General features: G+C 39.3%; 3 protein-coding genes across 7 annotated transcripts in view; 1 reads left to right on the top strand and 2 right to left on the bottom strand.

The window, feature by feature from the left end:
• LOC139108705 (uncharacterized) overlaps nt 1–19,834 on the bottom strand; it is a 94,606-nt gene that overhangs the window by 20,801 nt on the left and 53,971 nt on the right. For all 4 annotated transcript variants that reach the window (XM_070667208.1, XM_070667210.1, XM_070667209.1 and 1 more), the window contains 2 exons: nt 8,972–9,213; nt 8,799–8,845 (listed from right to left, as the gene is read on the bottom strand). The gene's annotated coding sequence lies outside the window, so the exon portion shown is untranslated. The remainder of the gene's footprint in view (nt 1–8,798; nt 8,846–8,971; nt 9,214–19,834) is intronic.
• LOC139108722 (putative gustatory receptor 28a) lies at nt 3,396–8,478 on the top strand. Its single transcript, XM_070667238.1, has 6 exons — nt 3,396–3,961; nt 4,154–4,561; nt 4,919–5,176; nt 5,367–5,435; nt 5,653–5,745; nt 7,253–8,478. Exons 1-6 carry the CDS (start codon nt 3,656–3,658, stop codon nt 7,301–7,303), a joined length of 1,185 nt encoding a protein of 394 aa, XP_070523339.1. The 5' UTR covers nt 3,396–3,655; the 3' UTR covers nt 7,304–8,478.
• Nucleotides 9,876–19,834, bottom strand: part of LOC139108708 (uncharacterized) — a 48,912-nt gene continuing 38,953 nt past the window's right edge. For both annotated transcript variants that reach the window (XM_070667216.1, XM_070667217.1), the window contains exon 2: nt 9,876–18,902. In XM_070667216.1, the coding sequence (XP_070523317.1) occupies nt 17,738–18,859 (1,122 nt within the window). In that variant the 5' untranslated portion in view covers nt 18,860–18,902 and the 3' untranslated portion in view covers nt 9,876–17,737. The remainder of the gene's footprint in view (nt 18,903–19,834) is intronic.

The following is a 19,834-nucleotide window of genomic DNA, read 5'->3' as shown; positions in this document are numbered from 1 at the left end:
CTCGTACATCTCAGATCGCCTTTGATCACTCTAGAACGGCTGCATTGCCATGGTACATGACGTCGAGAGCATTCCGACTTGCTCGAACAAACGTGACGTAGCAGGAAATTTTCGGAGGATTGCGGCTGGAACGCGACAGGTTCGGTCCATTGAGGACGGAGCTTTTTGACGGACCAACCGTTCGCGTTTGTTCCGCAAAAAAAAACCGCGTTTGACAGATAAATCACACGCCCGTTTCGTTTGATTCGAGATTTCACCGTCACTTGTGCAGTCGCGGACAGATCGGTTACAACACTCTTTTTTTTCCGGGGATTTTTTATTTTTTCAATGAATCTGGTCACGTTTAAGCACAGAAAACTATTTTATTCTATTATTTTTAAATATTATACCTATCATATTATTTTTCAATATCTAACATATTTTTTTTTTTTCTTTAATATCTAGCGTATTGATTGTAAAAATTCTTAAAAATTGATGCATTAGATTTTAAAATATAAACAAAACGAGATAAAGCGACCAGAACTGTGTGCCATTAAAAAATATAATTTATTTATAAAAAAAAAAAATGTTGCAGCCAATCTGTTCATGACTAGGCTAAATTCTAGTTCGCGAAGGGGTTGCGACGCGAGATAATGCTCTCGCATTTTGTTCCGAGATCACCGAGCGCTTTAATGGCCGCGACTTTATTGCTCTTAATACGTGATATGTGTATTCTCTTAATACGTAGACTATTCTTGGCACTCGGTTGCCTTGTCGCCAAGTTCTTTTCGTTCTTCTTCTCTAATTACATGAGAAACGGGAACGGCGAGTTGTAACGAGGGTAATCGCCGCTTTATTCTTCCGGTCACTAATTTCTTTTTTTTTTTTTCCTATTAAACTTTTCCGTAAAATATAAACAGTGACGGGATCAAGGAAAGCGCTCAGTAGCACATGTCTACCTAAATTAAGAGACTCATTACTTGATTCTGTTAATTGTTACTTCTCAAACTATTACACTTGGCATTTTACCGAATGTTCCTTGAAATCTACTTTTGCTGCCGAGAGAAAATCATTCTCGCTCACGTTACATTTGTTCATAACATTTGTCACAATCGATCGAACGCTACTCAAACATCAGTAATTGTCAAACATCGGTAATTGGCAGCGCGCCGATATTTCCATTGTCCAAATAATTACTTAATTACCATTCATTATTTGCACTTGTGGAAATGAAAACAAAAGGAATGGCTTGATAAAAGTGTACGGCGGGCCGCGTATGGAATTTATCCGCGTCGTTCGCGTTATTTTCAAACTCGGAATTTGGTCTCATCACTTTCTTGCCGGAGAAATATGCGAAAATACATTTCGTTCCTCCCGCTGTTTCGAGCACTTGCCCGCATATCGTCGGCGTTAAATTACATTGCTCGGGAGCGTTGTCCGAACGAGATGGCTCGGTACCCTAGATTTTCTCCCGTCTAATGCCGCGTTATTTATTCGCGTTTATTATGCTCACCTACATTCGACGCCTTCACGTCATTCATCCACGTTGAATATATATGTCTGTATTATAATTTGATCGTTCCACTCGTCGCATTAACATGTCCACCGCGCTGTTATTTCACGTCATACCAAAACGCACTTTTTTTTCTCTTAACGCACACGTATTGGCAAATTCTAACGGCGAATAATTGCTGCAAAAACAACCGATCGCTACTTGTTTAATTTTTTTTTTTTTTTTGTAATTACAACCTTTAAACGACATTCTTCCTAGCCGATCTACTTCTTTTTACGTATATCTTGAGACATAAAATTAATGTATCAGTTTTATATATTTTATATTACAAATAAAGCAATTTTAAAGTATTTCTTAGTCGATGCGATGTAAGTAAAGTAATGGAAAATTAAAAAAAAATTGTAACGTTTCGAGAAAACGAAAAAAAAAAATCAAGATCCCCTTCCAATTACGATATTATAATTTTTAAAGCAAATGCGAGATTACCTCATAATTGAAATACATAAATCGATAACGGGTACTCGCACCCCTGTTCGCGAAAGGATTTTTTTTATTTTCTCGGGTGCCGCTTTATTGCGACGTAAGCTATTTGTACAAATGTACATCCATGCTTTTCGCGTGTCACGAGAGCTTCGTGGGAAATCGCGGGGAAATGGAGTGCATCCCGTGCATTAAAATCGGTACGACGGGGCCTTGAATACAAACAGGCCGCCTCTCCGTGCAACACAATTACAGCTATCTACGAGCGCATCCGCTTCGACCGGCACTTTCTCTCCACCTGTTATTCTTCCTGGCTGTTCAATTATTCATTCGCGACCGACGTGGAATAATATTTAATGCCGGCATTCACACGCGTACATTGTGTTTGCCCGCCCGTCTCGCGCCTGTGTTTACGCGAGTAGCTCTAATCCCGCATTATCGTGACGCTTTGGCACGTCGAGACCCCCATAGTCATCTACGCGACGTCGTCCGGAATAATCAATGTGCATCCGAGAGCTCGATCTGAAGTGAGTATCCCGCGGATGCCGCCGAGACATCCCTCCCAAAAGTTTTCGAAATTCGCGCGATGATTTACGGCTACCGCGAGGGATGAATCCCAGTAAATGCATCGAGCTTCTGAAATAACCGCCCGCGCTAGAAGGATGCTGAATGTTGCGCGAATATTTATTACTTTTGAGATTACGTAAATCTTTCTACTCGCTTCGTCTGTCTTGTTTTACTCGTTGCTTTTTTTTTTTTTTCTTTTATTTTATTTTTACTTCAGAAAATTGACGTCAAAATCGCGAAGTTTGAGCTTTACGACAGTTCCGGAATAGCTGACGGGCCTCGTTAAAATTCGAGCTCGACTTCCGGAGTAAGGCCGAAGGAATGCGCGAGATTGTCGAATGTAACGGTTGGTTTTATCGCGCGAACGACTGCGCTTTGAGAGAGACGGGGAGGGAAGCAAACCAGATTTCCTTCTCAGACCTTACGCCATTTCGTTGCGATTTCTGCGCCGTTTTTTTGCGCTTTCTTCCTTCGCCGTTTCTATTTATCGTACTGCTCCACGTTGTCTCGCGACTTCAAGTTTTCTAGGACAACGCAACTGATCGATGAGCGCGGTGATTTCCGGGATACTAAGCAAAAGCGAGCAGACTTTTCAGGACTTGGTTGATTCAATATTTACTCACGAAATTGAAGGTGGATCTGATTGAATGCCACGTTATCAACCCCTCCCCGCAATTGCCAACCCCCTTTTCGATCCGGCTCGTCGTACTAATCGATTTGAACAAATAATTAACTTTAACAAATTTATATGTACGAAAAGCCGGCGTCACGATGAAATTCTAGCGATGGGAAAAATCGAACGTCAGCAGATTTATCTGTGTTCTTTTTGTTTCAATATATTTCTACTTTATTCTACTATATTCCTTTCAATTATTATTCATATTATCGTATTAATTTAATGATCAATCTGTTCAAATAAACCCTCGTCTCTAAAACGCGTCCTTGTCCCCCGTTGTGTTTGAGTTCGTCAAATGCAAACGATGATATCGCGGCCGATAATTATCTGCGTTTTGTAGACAGGTGTAAACCCTACCTTGTTAGTCGAAGACCACATCAAGAGCCTCATGCTCGCTAGACTTTGTTGATTTCAAACTGCCGATCGATTCTCCCGCAGCTATGGAGTTACAAACAGTCCCTTTCGACGTGGAGAACATATTCGCTAAAGTGAAGAAGAAGCAGGCGCTCAGTAAGCTACGCGGCGCGGACTCGCCTCTTTACAAAGCCGTTTGGCCGATGACCTGCGTCGTGCGAGTGTTCGGTTTTGCACCCTACAGCTTCTCGCAGGACCGCCTGGTCCCGTCGAGCCTAATTTTCACTGTGATTGCTACTATTTTCTACAGCTACACACTGTTCCAAGTAGTCATTAGGTTTATAGGCGTCAAGAGGGAAACTTCGACTCTCGGGGGTACGGAGAACACGAAGGTCAGTAAAAAAAAGTTCATTAAAATCCCACAAAGTCACTCCCAACAAATTTTTTTTTTTCTTAATTAAATCTAGTATTTCTCTATTAAATTTTTGTATAAGAAATCAGCTTTTGTGCTAAACTTTTTTTTTAACGTAAAGTTAAAAAAGCGTTTAAATTCACTAACCAGTGATAAAAATCGAACTGTGCAGGTGATCATCAACTACAGTGTGGTTTTGTACGAGCTGATCTTAGTAACGTTCACGAGGAGCAGCTTCGTTAAGATTTGGAATGCGCTGCAAGATTATGACGATTACGTACGACGACTGGGCTACCCGCGGAAAGAAATGCGAACTGCAATCGTCGCGTGGGTTCTCGTGATCGTAAACACGCTTATCTGGACTGCAATTAATCGTTTCGGAATGTACGCCTTTATGGAGAGCTGGACGTATAATATGGGATACATGCTACCCTACGTTGGCACGTCGGTCGCTATCTATAAATTCATGGCGATTGCCATTTTCTTAGGTCAACGGTTTCATCACCTCAACATGATCGCGATAAAAAATCTACCGTTTTCGCCGACGGTGGGCAAGACGTTCGTTAGCAAACAGGTCAGGGTTTTATTTATCTACGCTTCCTCGTTCTTTTTAATAACGGCACAGAGCCGCTTATTTGTCACATCGATTAAGCAATGACGTAACCGAACCAATTATTTGCCAGATCGATTAGATAATGACGTTATTGAGCCGTTTATTTACCAAATCGATTAACTCCGCCGGAGATAAAATAAGAAAAAAGGTGCAAAACGTGATAATTAAGCGAGTGCTTTAAAACTAAATTTTTTTTTAATTTAATAAGTAGAGTTAATTATTTTAGCAATTTAAGATAAAAAAAAAAATTATAACGTTCACAAAATGCGTATTAGAGTAAAACCGATGGGTAAGATTCTAATAGTTTTATTTCTTTCGCAAAAGATAATCCTGAATCTGCATAACGATTTAATGATCGCCGGGGAAAGCTTGGAGTCGTTATACTCGTGGTCGCTGCTCTTTTGGCTGGGCAGCCTAAGCTTGCACACCATCAGCAACATATATTTCATAATCGAATGGATGATCGTAAAAGAGTGGAAGACGGAATCGTGGCCGCTGATCGGTTGCCTGTGTCTCTGGCTAGTAGCGTTTATCGTTCAGATGATATTACTTCACATCGCCTGCGACTTCGCCTCATCACAGGTAAAACGTTTCTACAGACGCGAGGCGGAACCGTTTCCGTACGTTTTAATGACGATGGCAATTTAGTACGTGCCTGTTATAAATTTTCAATGTAACTTTCCTCCAGGAGAAAATTTGAAAATTTATAATTGACATGGATGTATTTTTTAATTAAAAAAAAAACTGCGACAATGAGATTTATTTATTTCAGGCTAACTGCATCGGGCCGATTATGATCGAGTGGCAAGTGAGATTGATGAAGAGATTCGAAGTAGACGAAGTAAGTGAATAAAGATTAAACCGTTTTACTTGGCGCCATTATTTCTTCGGTTAGAAATCAAGTTCTCTATCTAGCGAATGTAATTCTCTCTGGTGTAATTGTGATTTCATTTATATCCTCAAAGCCTCCTTAGTATCCCCGTTGTATCTCTATATAACAATTATTTTAATACAATCTGCTGGTAATCTACATAAAGACGACTTCTCTCTGAACGCAGGGTAGCGTCGAGTTGTCGTTGCAATTTCTAAACCGGAAGCTAAAGTTCTCCGCTGGCGGATGCTTTTACGTGAATCTACCGTTGCTACGTTCGGTAAGAAATTCATACAACATCTATTTTAATTATACATTTTTAGGGCTTTGTAAATATTTAAATTATCAAATTGCAAGCTCGAACCCTTTGATTACATGTCCCTCAAAATTATCACTGGGAATATCGCTTACCCCCCGAAAAATCGTCCCGAGTTACCGTGACCCAGTTGAGGGTTAATTAATCAAGTTAGCGATCCGTATTTAAACAACGCCTGGTAGCTACATGCTTCTTATTGCGAATTACGCGAGAATTTCGATTAGACGGATTATATTTCAAGCATGCCGCGCCCGCGAGAACAATCGCGCAAGTATGTGGCGAATAATCCCGCGATCCGTCCCTCGAATTTCAACTCGCGCGAGTTTGAAATCGGCTGAACGACGGTAGGTGCGCGTATACGGCATGCGTACGTCGCAGGATTAAAGGATTAATAACAACGAGACATTAAAGCCTTCGCGTGCCTCGTCCAGGTATTACGAGCGAACGTAAATCGTCGCGGCGAGATTTCAAAATTGCTGAATTATCCGAGTGATTTCGTGGAAAATTAAACACGCCTCGCGTCCCGGCGACTTAAAGAAGAACGCGCGTTTTCCAGGCCGCGGTGCAATCGGGATAATTAAAGCGCCGCGACGCGATATTTTCCGCGGAAAAAAAAAAAAAAAATACGCAAACGCGGTGGAAATAACGATTTACAGAGAACGGGAGGAAAATAAATGTTAGGAATTAATATCAGAATCTAAATTAATAGCGACCTTAATATAGTTTTAAATTGAAATATCGCGAATGCGCGTATAAAATAACAACTACATCGAGCCGTGTGTATAAATATTTTTATTAATTGCCGTGCAACGGTGATGCGGATCGCGTGGCATATTTAACAATGGTTAGTTGCATTCGTTCCTGTATTTGCAATCAATAAGCGTGCACCGCGAATAAATGTCGCTGCTGGAGCAAATCGTTCTTACTTACAAACGCACGATGTAACAGGGCTTAATTAATTAGACCGAGTTTGATACTTGAAAGGGATTAATGTTGGCGTGACCGCGCTTTCTCGATCTCGCGATTCCCGCAAACTGAACGAGGCTCGGGTGCATTCAGAATAGTACGTTCGAGAGAGAAATCGGTATTCGCGCAAAACTTTACTGGTACTACGAGCGTACGAGAGCGCATAATTTTGAGCATCCGATCCTCGGAGCTCCCTAAATTTCTGCTTTAAGACCTCGATTTTCTCGCGGCAAATTGTTCCGAAACTGATGATCATTGGTTCTATCCGGATTACCATTGCAGTTGTGCACGTGACGTGTTTATAGATGCTTCGCACGCATTTTAGCAAGGAATCGCAGTCTTAAATGGTGCGAAATGACGTAGTATAAGATCGCAAGTATAGCAGCATAACAATAAACGTAGCGATTTATACAGTACGGTTTATTTATTCAAATGTATATCGAGCGTTCAACCCGTATTTTATTCGAATATTGGAAAATCATTATGTGATCGATATTGCTTTCAGATCGCGTCGCTGATGACCACGTATCTAGTTATACTGCTGCAACTTCAATGAGATTACCGGCGATAAAAGTGAGAGAAATCGCAGGAGCTCCGTATTTTTAGGTATAAATTCCTAACGTACGTTCTAACGTGTATTTTATTGTCGAATCGACACAAGTAAGAGATATTTATTTCAAATCGATCTTAAAGTAATACCAAATTAAATAAATATACGCGAATGAGATAAAGCTGCATTTATGTGCTTTGCGATACCATTAGCGGTAACTTTGCATCTATTTTTTCACGTCAAACGAGTCTCGTGAACAAAACGTATCTTAATGCGTTCGAGAAATATTGTTCGTTCAGTTTCCGTCACGCTTGAGACGTCGGTGCCTTAAACGAGATGACGTCTCTCAGACGTCATTGTGTTCGGTGAGATTAATAAAATAACATTTCATTAAAACTTGTCCAATCTCTTCGTTTCCGATACGTTCTCGGGAGTCCGACTACATCCGCTTTAAACTACTTTCGCTTCGCCTAGTAGTAACGCGATTATGCGCTGCGACAGTGAGGCCGCGCGCAACAGCATTTACATACGAAGTGCCCCCCGTCGCTGATTACAACAGTCTCTTTTGAATTTAATGCTTAAAAGGAGCCACGTTTCTCAAACACGTGTGAGATGAATTTTGAAAACCGCCACGCGTAGATAGCGCGGAATTAAACAACCGAAGTTAAAGTTGATCGCGAATGTTATATAATTTAACATAAATAATGTGTAAAAAAAAAATAATTAATAATATTACGAGATTAAAAATGTAATACCTGAAAATAGCTTCAATAATATTGTTTTTAATCAGCAATCTTTGCTTCTTTACATTAAATTTTCGAAAGGTCCTCATCGCGACAAGCAAAATAAATCGTGATAAACTGATCCGTTTAATACATCGTTAAGTAATTGAAACGATCGCGATCAAAAGAGTCGTCGTTTCCCGTTTAATGAATGGTAATTTATTCGTGACTTAATTACTGCTATTATTCATTAACCATTCCGACAGTTTATTTTGTAATTGTTAACGTCAACTAATTAATTTAGTTATGATAATTATTATTGAGTTATATTTCACCGTGGGGGTTTTGGACGATGCGTAAAAGAGCACTTTAAAAGTCAATTGAAAGTGGAAATACGATCCCGCTACTGCTTACGACTAGCTTGAATTTTTTTCGAGAACGTTAACTCCTCACTCAGGCTTGTTAAAATGGCAGGCAAACGCAAAGTTTACGGAATAGGCCGAGGTATTTTTACAATTTCAACGAGAAATCGTGGGTACTCATAGAAGCCTGACAGATTCCACGAGTGCTTTTATATGATCGAGCGTGAAAAAGAATTCTTTGACCTCGGAAAAATTCCTCTAAATTCCATGGTCAGTTTAGTCAACTTTCGATTCTTTCAACCGTTTTCCCACCCGATATCTTCACGTGCAATTGATTCATTAAATCCGAAATTAGAGCTATTTCAAATCGGTAAATTGTTTCGTCCGTTATAAAAATATAATATGTTACTGACTTACCAATTTGATGCGCAGCGGCGGAGTTAATCAGCAACGCAGCCACGACACTGTAACAAATAAATAAATATAAATTATAAAAACGTTCAGAATTATTTCCATCAAGAAAAAAAAAGAAGGGGGGAAATTTACGACAAAAAATTAAATAATTTAATCAAATAAAAAATTATGCTCACCGAAACGTTGCTCCGCCGAAGCAGGATGCCTTTCCGAGGCCTCCTCCTCCTCTCGAAATGTCGGGCCGGAATGAAGAATCCGCTCCATTAAAACACACTGGTCACTCGCGAAAAACGCGGATATTGAAATATAATCGCGCGACTATAGACGACACTCGCGAAACATAACCAACGAACCGACTGCAGTTTGTTTATTACATGTCGGCGACGACGGCACTTCCGTTTATCCTCTCGGGCCTTATCTGAAACACAAAGCAAGTTTGTTGTTAGTCGTAATACTTACAGGTCAGTAAATGTATGCTATTTTTCGGTACACGCAGACCTTAAATAAGTGCGCGTAACTACATTTGTTGACGACGCGTTCTGCTCTACATGCGTGAAATGCGCGCTTGATCGATGATCAAGACGTCATCGTATCATGATGGCTGCCAGCCGCGTGAACACCGCGCGCCACACTTACGCAGCTATCTCTTTCTATCCCGCGCTATCTCTGTCTCTCTCGCGCCCTACGCATCGCGTTGTACACTCACCGTCAGGAATGGCATTCGTGGTGCTGCGACGGCGGCTAGCGTACGTGACCTTGGCGTGGTGTGCGTCGAATCTCACACGAAGCGCGCGCGTGGATGTGATACGGAGCACCGGTTACAGAGGACTGAGAGAGAACGCGGCTTACTACAGTCGCCGCTCGTTGTAGTAAATGCCATATCTGCCTTTCAATGTACTTACTATCAGCTACTTTTATTTGCGTGTTACAGCGCCATGTTCCATGCTGATGCGAAGTAAATTAACAATTTCATAAATTGCAAAGTATTGTATGCGAAGAATTGACTTCGCCTCGGGTCAATTGTTAATCTCGCGCGCTCAAATTATGGCCGATTTGTCTATCGATCGGGAAAATTGTTTAACGTAACTGCGCAATTTGAGAGATTCCTACGCGGTTATATGAGATTTTGTAATCGCATAGAATGCCACAAAATAATATCTGCATTGCGAATAACAAAGAGAACTATTAAATAAAATATGATAAAGAGTATTTATCATGCCATTATTTAATAACTAGTATTATTTTACATTAATTATTATTTTTTTATGTGTTATTTAAAATAATTTTGTTATTACATGATGTTTGATTGCTTCGTAAATAATTGTTTAAAACAGAATATATTACACGTTATTATATGCCGAGGTATAATTATTTATAATTACAGTTGTTCGCGCGATTAACAGAGTTGCGAATTTTCGCGAGATGCAAAGTTCAGCCGTGCTGTAAAAACATAGTATCCCTAATTGTAAGTTCCTTTACAGTAATCAAGGCTCGTTCATAACGCCCCCGAGAATTTCCGGAGGTATCTCAGATACGATTATCTTAGTACGAAAATTTCTACACATTAGAACGTTACGGGGAAAGTCCCAGAAAAATACCACGATAGTTCTCTGCTTCATAATTATGTACAATAATATATATAATTATATTATTAAATTATATTATTAAAGCGGCAAATTCTTCTAAAAAAATTAATTAAATATTATAATGTACTTGGTATATCGCGCGTTATTAATTAACATAATTAAAGAAAACGTCGCATTAATCACCCCTGTACAATTACAATGTATAAAATCCAGAGCACGTGCGAGTCGTGTATCATGAAAGAAGCTTTGCCGTGCGATAGACTATCATTTATAAAGTCGGCAAGCTGAATTTTATTTTATCGAAGCTGTTGACACCGTCGACACCGACATATTTTATTAGTTTACGTCGGAACCAACGCGAAAGGAACCAATTTCGCAATCGTACACGAGGGACTTGGAACGACCGTCGATCGACTTCCCGTTGTTCACAAGCGGCAAAGATCTGGACATTGATAAATAGCGAACGGATAGCTGCAATCGTTCAAAAACCGAAGAAGGAGAAAAAGCTGAAACATCATTTTCCGGATTTTAACAATATTCATTTCCCACTTCTGTTTCCGCGTTGCCATTGCCCACCGTTTCCACATTTATCAGTAACGAGTGCTTCCCTATCCTTTTCTTTCCGCTAGGTGAAATAATTCTCGCTCAAACAAACAAATTCTTTTTTCTTTCTTTCCTTCTTTCTTTTTCTTCAACAAACAAGATGTACGAAAAAGAAAGAGAAACGATAGAAAATGAGAAATTGAAATATTAAAATCGTGGAAAAATATAAAGCCCGACAATCTAACATTTCTGACATATTTTCCTTTACATATTTCATATCTTTCAGTGTAACGCTCTTGCAAAATTTGATAAGTTTGCATCAACGCGTGAAGCAGAGAGAATATGATATACATCGACGAAGCGAGCACGTAGATTTCTATAGAAAGAAACTGGAAAAGAATAGCGTAAGCTGCGTTACAAAAGCTTTTCTTTAGATTTTGAAATACTTTTAATATTTGAGTTTTGATGACGAAATGAACAGACTACGAAAGAAAGCCAGGGAAACAAAATTAAGTTTAATCCATTTCTCTTTTTCTCTCTGATAACAAAGTATGATAATTTCGTATCGAGTTAAATTAATGACGGAATTGTCAAAGAACACGTCGCGAAAATATATCACACGCTCTTCTTATTAGGGGAAATTCCGCTGATGAGAAAAGCTAATTCTCGTATCAAAAACACCGAGGGAAACACGGCGAACCGCTGCAAACAATATTCTCGTCATCTAAATTCTAGCTTGGATGCAAATTTTATTGGATTAGGTATGTCAAAGCTGCGGAACAATATAGAACTGTACGCTGGCATTACTGTAAATGAGAATAAAACAAATTATATACCGTATCAGAAAACGTCGAGAATCGACGTGATCAAAGAGATCCTTTCTATATCAAAAGTGCTTTACTAAATTTTCTAAACAATACTGAAAATGTTCCCCTTTAAAATATATTTTTCCTTATCCCGAGAAAATATACAAGTGTGTAAAAATGTAATGCGCTTAAACGTCAGTTCTTTTTTCTTTCAATAAACCAGTCAATTATTTTTGAAATTAATTAAATGTTTTTTTAATAAGTAATAAAAAAATTTAATTTTCTTTATTTATACAAGCCACTAAGACAATGCTGCTAAAGTGTTGTAAAGAAAAAAACATTTAAATATTTCAAAAATATTCTTGACGAAGGAATATTCATAAGTATCTAATATTCTTAACAATATCTTGCGGCATGGTAAAATATATTATTTAAGAATAATATGATGGCTCGGTAAAAACTGCGGGAAAATGCAAACGAAGTGTTTTACTGACGTTTTCGACGCCGCTTCTTTCTAACCGTGTCAATTTCGCATCATCGAATTTGCATACTATTACTTCATCTTCTTTGCGGAAAGATAATCAGAGGCTTCGAAGTGAACGATACGGAAATGTTAGAGATAAAATATTCACACGTGATTGTATTAGAAAGGCTATGTCTACTAAAAAAAATTTCCTATTTATAACGAAAATTATAATGTTAAAGTAATATAAATAATTAATGTGCTCGCAAAAAATAATTCAAAGTTTTATTCTCTTTATATAATTTGTATTCAAAAGTTGCCTTTTATAAAAATAGCACTTTATCAGAATTTTTAATAAAATAGAATTTATTTATCAAAAAGCAGACGTTTTCATTTTCTCTTCCTCTTCCTGCGCTAAACGGTACTTTTTCTTTTCATCAATTTATTATACTGTAAAAACAATGTATTACGTTTTACGCACATGTGACTCCGTCAAATAATACCTGGATTATTATTGCTTTTGAGCATGCCATTCAAGAATGGTTGGATAAATTTTTGACGTTATTGACAATGCCTCAATTTTCTCTTTGTGGAAACATTCGGTACAAAAGAAAGACAAAAAAAAAATGGGAGAATATGTGGAACAATGATAAAACGTAGGTAGCGTAATATTAAAGACTCTGTGTACGTTTTCAAAAGGGAGAAAAAAAAAAAGAGAAAAAAAAATGGGAGAAATCTCGTGCCTTTTCCTCTTGTGAAAGTGCATTTTCGCAAGGAGACGAGTACGCACAGCCACAAAAAAAAATGTAATAACTCACGTCCCCGAGGGGATTATGTTTCTCGCGCAGCACTTGAAAATTTTGCAGTAGCTTTTCAGTTATCCCCGTTATTCTAAGAACGTTTAAGAAGATATAATAATCCCACTTTTCGCGCGTTATCCAATCTTATTTCTCAGTTACCAAGGCGCTCAGTGACCAAGCCGTACTTTGCTCCGGCGACGGGAAAACGTGACGCCCCACGCGTCGGTGATATTACGAGCAACGGCCGGCGTTGAGGGAAAATAAAAGGGAATGGGAAAATCGCCGTCGTCGGCAGTCGGCAACGTTACCGCGATGCATCTATTTTCCACACCATCGTTCCGGAAAATTACCCCCTTTCGCCGGCTTCCGCCGACGTTGTTCCCGCCCGAGCAGATGCACGCGATCTCTCGCCCATCTCTGCACGCAATGGCTATTCTGATCGCGCGATAAAATAGAGAGAGAAAAGAAATCATTACGTGAACCAATGGCAAATATTTCGCATTATACGCCGAGATAAATAAAAAATCGAGTTACGTAAAAAGTCAAGTCGTGAGAATTTAGCGGGCTGGTTCGCGCAATTTGAAATACTCGATTAATATTTAATAATATTTAAAACGTAATACTGGATGGTGGCTTTTGCGGCTTCCACCGTCTGGCTTTGCCGTGATTAATTTGCGTTGATTTGCGGAAGAAACGCGGAGTTCGATGTTAACTCGGTTAAGTGAGTTTGTTAACTCGCCATCTCGATAATGGGACCTGTCGCCCGCGGCGTCTAAATAGCGTAAACAGTAAAATCCTAAATCCCGAGGAGATTCGCGGGCTTGGCGAGTCGTAAATCTCCTTCGACTTTTTCTCTAAATGCCCGAGTAATAGGATCTTTCCTACCGTTAAAGTTCAAACGCGGCTTATCACGCTTATCACTGCGATTTCCTTGTCCGACACACTTTATTTCCGAAAAGAATCGCCGTGATATCGATCACCAATATTTTCGCCGTGAGATATGAAGACTGACCTATCCTAGAAAATTTATCGACGTCTTTCGGTATTTAGACGTTAAAATGTCTTCTAGCGAATGGAAATTTCGTTTTCCATATGTTCTATGATAAAAAGACTGAGCCCTGGGAGCAAAATTGATTGAGGAATCCATAAAAGAGTATATCCCCGGAGATCATCGCATGTGGACACGTGTGGGCGAGTTTCAATAGATGTACTTACGTCATTGACCGTTTTTTAACGTGGGTGGAAAACTGCAAACGCCACCACCTACGTCACGAAACGATCAAGCGTGCTACCCCAGCTGGATGCTGCGAGAGTGAATCGGGAAAATGCTTTTTTTCTTTTTTTTTTAAAGCCTGAATTTCGAATTGCGCAGAAGAGCGACATTATTGCAACAATAATTAATACTTTTTTTTCACAATTAGCATTTCTCTCGCTTTACATTCTTTGAAACCCGACGTTCTAAATTTTGCGACGTGTGTTGAAATACATTTCGTCGTAATATATTATTTTAAATTTAATTAATTTCTGTAAAAAAAGGGACCGTTCGTTATTTATTTTATAATCCCTGATTGAAAACTGCATATTTATGAATGAGAGTGAACGGAGACGGGAGGAACGGGAACGTAAGAGGTTTTTAGGTAAATCCTGAATTGGGGAGATCAAAAATGTAAAACAAGCAAATTCCTGTCAATCCTCAAATCGCCAATTTTTTACGGATCCTAGGTCCGCGATAGTTATAGCGCGAACAAACGCGGTAAAAGATCCAACGAATTCAATACAATTTGAAACGAATTCGGGAACGAAGCTGAATGCAGAGGGCAAAGAGCGAGGTGAACAAATGCGTCGTGGTTTAAGAGTTAATTGAATTTAATGAGACGGGATAGGTAGACAATAATGAAATTCCCGAGTTCGCCGCTTGTTATACTGATACCGCGCGACAGTAATTGTCAGTTTACGCTAACGACATATTACAATTATCGATGATGCTGCACGAGCAATTACACGTCTCACAACGTTCCTCGACAAGAAATAAATACTAGAATTTTGTCAATTAATTTCAGATAATTCTTTCTGACTAGTACCAACGCCATAAGAAACGTTTTCAAGTAATTTAATAATCGTCTTTAATTAAAGTTTTAAAAAAACCAAACTAATAAATATCAGTGAAATCGATAATACTACAAAAATGCTGCACGAGCATTTTTGTAGTATTATCGATTTCATATCATTTAATAATTCCGAAGTGTATTTGTTGTTTAAGAATTAAAAGAGTAACGACGCCTCGCGCCACAAAACTTAAACGGCGGCCGTTTCTGTGAAGTGGAATGGCTTCTCCCGAGAAAATTTTATGTGATTCTGCAAAGCCGTGACGATAACGCCTCTCGGTGCGTCGTTTCGTACAATTTCCGCTACATTATAGAAAATCTCCGCCAGACAAACATATCTTTATCCCACCGCGTTTGTCATGCCGAATGACCTTCGTCGCAAGCGCTACGGTGCGAATCTCATGCAAATTGATCGTTAAAGTATAAATAAATTCCATCGCGGCGCACGCCATCGGCGAAACTTCCATTCCATCGACGTGTTATAGCGCGCGACACGTTTACGCGCGTATCATTAGTCCTGGATAAACACATCCGACGAGATAATAAAAGGTCTGGAGCACACGAGATGCCCAATAATCCCCCGGTTGACTTAGAACGTTCCTCGAGACCGCCGTGCGACTTCAAAATTGAAATTCATACAATACCCACGAGCGATTGCAATTCCAGAGGAACGTTTGCGTCAAGCGTTATTTGCGAATTACGACGATAAAGGAGATAATCGAAGGATCTGCATCCGAGAGGTGATTTAAAATTTCGAAATCGGGCAAGGTGTTTCTTTTACATGCTAATATTTCTCGAACACAAAGTATGAAGTATATAATATCATGTCAAATGCGTAATTTTTAACAGCAGTAAGCGGGACGTTAGCTCCGTATCAAGAGGCGCGAAATCGCTATTATACAACACAACAAATACTTTGCCGCCGCGCGAGATCTCTTTCAGCATTTCCGCGAGAAATGCGAGAGACTCGGGGCAAAAGTATCTTCGTCAATAAGGATGAGGATTACATGATATCGCCTCTTCGCGTCGCTTTGTCCGCGAAAGAATCGTCGTGTCATTTCGCAAGAAAACGAACAGGATACTCGCGGTATCATGAACCCATCGTATTGGAATTTACCGATTTCGACGAGAAAGAAACGGACGAATAAATGGAATTATTCGCGAATGTCAAATCCTTTTTATCTCTTTCTCAACGCAAGAAATAAAAAGATTATTTTAAAGAAATATTCAAACATTATAAAAAAAATATATAAATATAAATATAATTCTGCTGTGGCTTGTAAAAATTTGCAAAAGACATAATTGCGTTGTAACTTAACTTCTACTTTCCGAACGTCTTTTTAAGTCTCATGCCGATATTTGAAAAAAAAAGAAGAAGAAGAAAAACGAGTGTACAAATTATTAACGAACAAACTTTTAACCTTGTTAATTATATTTTCAATTAACATATTCGCTTATCGCTCGAGAATTTTATTCAACAATAATCTCGCGTCGAAATCGGTATTACATTACAAAGCAGTGGGAAGAAATTATTATTGACAAGTTACGTTTGAATAAAATTCAACCATGTCGAGTATCGTTGCAAAAAAATAGACATTAATAAATATATAAATATATCAGTGAGTTAAATTACAGTCAAAATTCTCATTAAATCGGTCTTCTCTTGCGTAGTAACAATATTTACAGTGTCAAATGGTATCGAAATATTAAAACGAATGGACGACGTAACTAGCTCGATAATCATCTGTCGACCGTTTCGCTAATTGATGCTGCAAGCCGGGCATAAATCGAAGTACCTAATAAAGATACTAATGCAACAAAATCAATTTCCGGATTTAAACGACGACGCGAACGTTGAGTCATAAATAATTGGCAAACGGCTGTAAATTTGTCCTCAAGGGCCAGCGTTCGATTGTAAGAAGCTCGATTGTAATTTCAATGGATTACTACCTAGCGCTCTGGTCAAGTTAGATCGTAACTCGGACAATTTTATCCGTCGTCAAGTTCGCGAGAAGAGTCGCGGATGGCCCTCCAAACATCTAAACTCTTTTCGATCGCCCGTGATTTCGCCCGCGACATGGAGAATCTTAGGTTTTTCGGATTTACGATGAAAGTAACGGTGCGGCGCAAGGCTTTGTCTGCAAGTATAGATTAAGATCGTGCACGGCAGATAGAAAATCCGTGTTAAAATTGCATGACGTAAGAACATTATTAGCGGGCGACGACGTTTGGTAAGAAACGAGTCTATCAAGTCCCGGCATTGATTTACACGATCTAAATATATACATGTATATGTTTTATTAATTGTAATTAATTATTAAATTATTCTTTCATTTAACTCTTTCAAAGTAATAATAATTATTTCTTATATTAAAATTTAATGAGTTAATAATTTTTTAATATAAAAAAATATGTTATCTTTCTGTATTATTATTAATTAGTTATTAAAATTTAATTTATCATTAATATGTCGTTATAATTTAGAAACTAAGCGACTCGGTCAGATATTTTGGAGTACAAGATGCTCTGCTCGACTCGAGGCACGAGAGGCTTGGCTAAAATTCCAATTCACGCGTATCAAATTCACGCTCCTTCGCGTCGCATCTTATCCTCCTCATCTTCGTCTCCTCTACCGTGCCTTAATCCAGCTTTGTCCCCGGGACGAAAGGGTGTTTGAAGATCCCGTTCCGCGTGAGGCAAGGGTGCTTGACGAGAGTCGGGTACCCGCAGGGGTCTTTTAACCTCGAAGATTCAACGTTCGCGTGATTTTCTTTCGACGGGCCGGCCGTGTCACGCCGAGTTTTCCACGGAACGGAATCCGAGAATCCGAAACCACTCGCGAACTCTTCGCGGGGCACTTCAGTCAAAACCATGTGAGAGTCCTTCGAACAAGCTTTGACGTTAAAGCAGCCGCTTTTCTTGTAACCGAAAGTCTCAAAAGTCGGCCCGGGACGCCAGGATTTTTGCGAGGAAGGGAACGAAAATACAAATTGCGACTCGGAATTACGATCGCTTGATTTCTCGGTTGATTTTTTCCAGGCCTTCTTGCAGTGCATCCATTTCGTGGTAAACGCAGACTTGAATTTTTGCAGCGGTTTATTTTGAGACAGCTTCTCGGTTAGAGCCATCTCAATTGGCCGATCCTCGTACGGCAAAGTTTGCTGGTCGTTATCGAAGCTGTACAAGTCGTCTTGTAGCTTTTTGTAGCTGTTGCTATTGCTCGAGCTAGAGTCGTAGGAGCTTGTTGAAACGTCGTCGAAAGAATCTTCGGTGTCCAAATATTTGTTTTTCTCCAAAGGACTTGAGCAAATCATTAATTCATTCTTCGTTTTATCTTGCTTTTGATTCTTCCTTATTAGCTTCCACATTTTATTTCTTCGCGAGGTACTGCATTGCACATCCGTCGACAGTTCGTCTACGGAGCTGTACATATTGATCTTGGGAGAAGATCCCAGCCAGACTTCCAAAATTTCGGCTCCGTCATTTTCCGAAGACCACTTGACGCCGTCGTCTTCAATTTCGTGCATTCCGTGCCGAGACGCGATCTTGGGTATTTTCTTGAAGCTGCTGCGACATTGTGAGCCGGACGCGTTGCATATCGCAGGACTCGAAGTAGACTTCTCCACACTTATCCGATTATTCTCGTTGGACCATCTTGCCTTCATCTCGTAGGCTTCGATCATTTTTTTGACAAAGTTGTCGCCGCCGAGAACCGACGACTTCGGTATGTCCGGTAACACACGAACCCCGTTAACAGGCATGTCAACTGTGCGGTTATTTTTCCTCGTTTTATCGAAATAGAAGCTATACGGACAGACGCAAAACTTTCGTATAAATTTCAATTAATTACCCGAAATATAAAGTTTCACAAGCACGTACTTTTGCGTAGCGAAGAGAAGACTCGATATTCTTTGATATATACATATTTAATAAATTGTAAAGGCTTGACCTTACATTTATCGTGAATGGAAATCTTTAGCCACTTCTTCGACTAACCTTTTTCACATCGCAAAGATTAATTAATTGGTTTCATAAATTGTGGGAGAAAAAAAAAAAATTAAAGCTGTTGACTCGTTATAAAGTCCAACGTTTCTTGGATGTTTGTCAACCTATTAATACTTAAATTAATGAGAACGTCGGCGGAGAACAATTATTGCTAATCAGAAACATCTGTTTTTCCGTGAAGCGCGTAACCCCGTTTTACCCATCATCTCGCTCGATTCTAATCCGATGCAGGATCCGATTATGCGATCCAATATACTTATCGCCGTCAAGGTGGCTGATGAATAGCTTTCATAACGGTAATCAGTTGCCTCTGTTAGTTAATTCCTAGGATCGTTTGCTCAATCGAATTTACTTGTTACTACATAGTCGTTTACTTTATTTCCTCCCCATATTTTATTCAACAATTTTTATTAACCGAAAAACTAATTTATTCAACAACGTTGAATTTATTTAATATGCCAAATAACCAACGAACCGCAAATCGTTGCCTTCCGGTATTCGATTTCAAAAAGTTCCCTCAATCAGGTCAGACAGCTCGGAGCCAAGAGCCAACAGTAAAACTTCTGGTTTTATTGCTAATCTCAGATAGATTTCGTTAGAAAATGAGGTTCGGGACAATCTTTTCAAGGAAGCTTTTAATTGCGACGGAAAAAAAATGCCGAAAGATGAGTTTATTTTCGCGTAATTTTCACCCACGAGCTACTCCGCGTGACGCGAAACGCGTGTTTTTT

Source organism: Cardiocondyla obscurior, linkage group LG15, assembly GCF_019399895.1.
Source record: "Cardiocondyla obscurior isolate alpha-2009 linkage group LG15, Cobs3.1, whole genome shotgun sequence".
Taxonomy (NCBI): Eukaryota; Metazoa; Arthropoda; class Insecta; order Hymenoptera; family Formicidae; genus Cardiocondyla; species Cardiocondyla obscurior.
The sequence above is the reverse complement of the archived record's forward strand: the minus strand, read 5'-3'. Positions and strand labels throughout refer to the sequence as shown.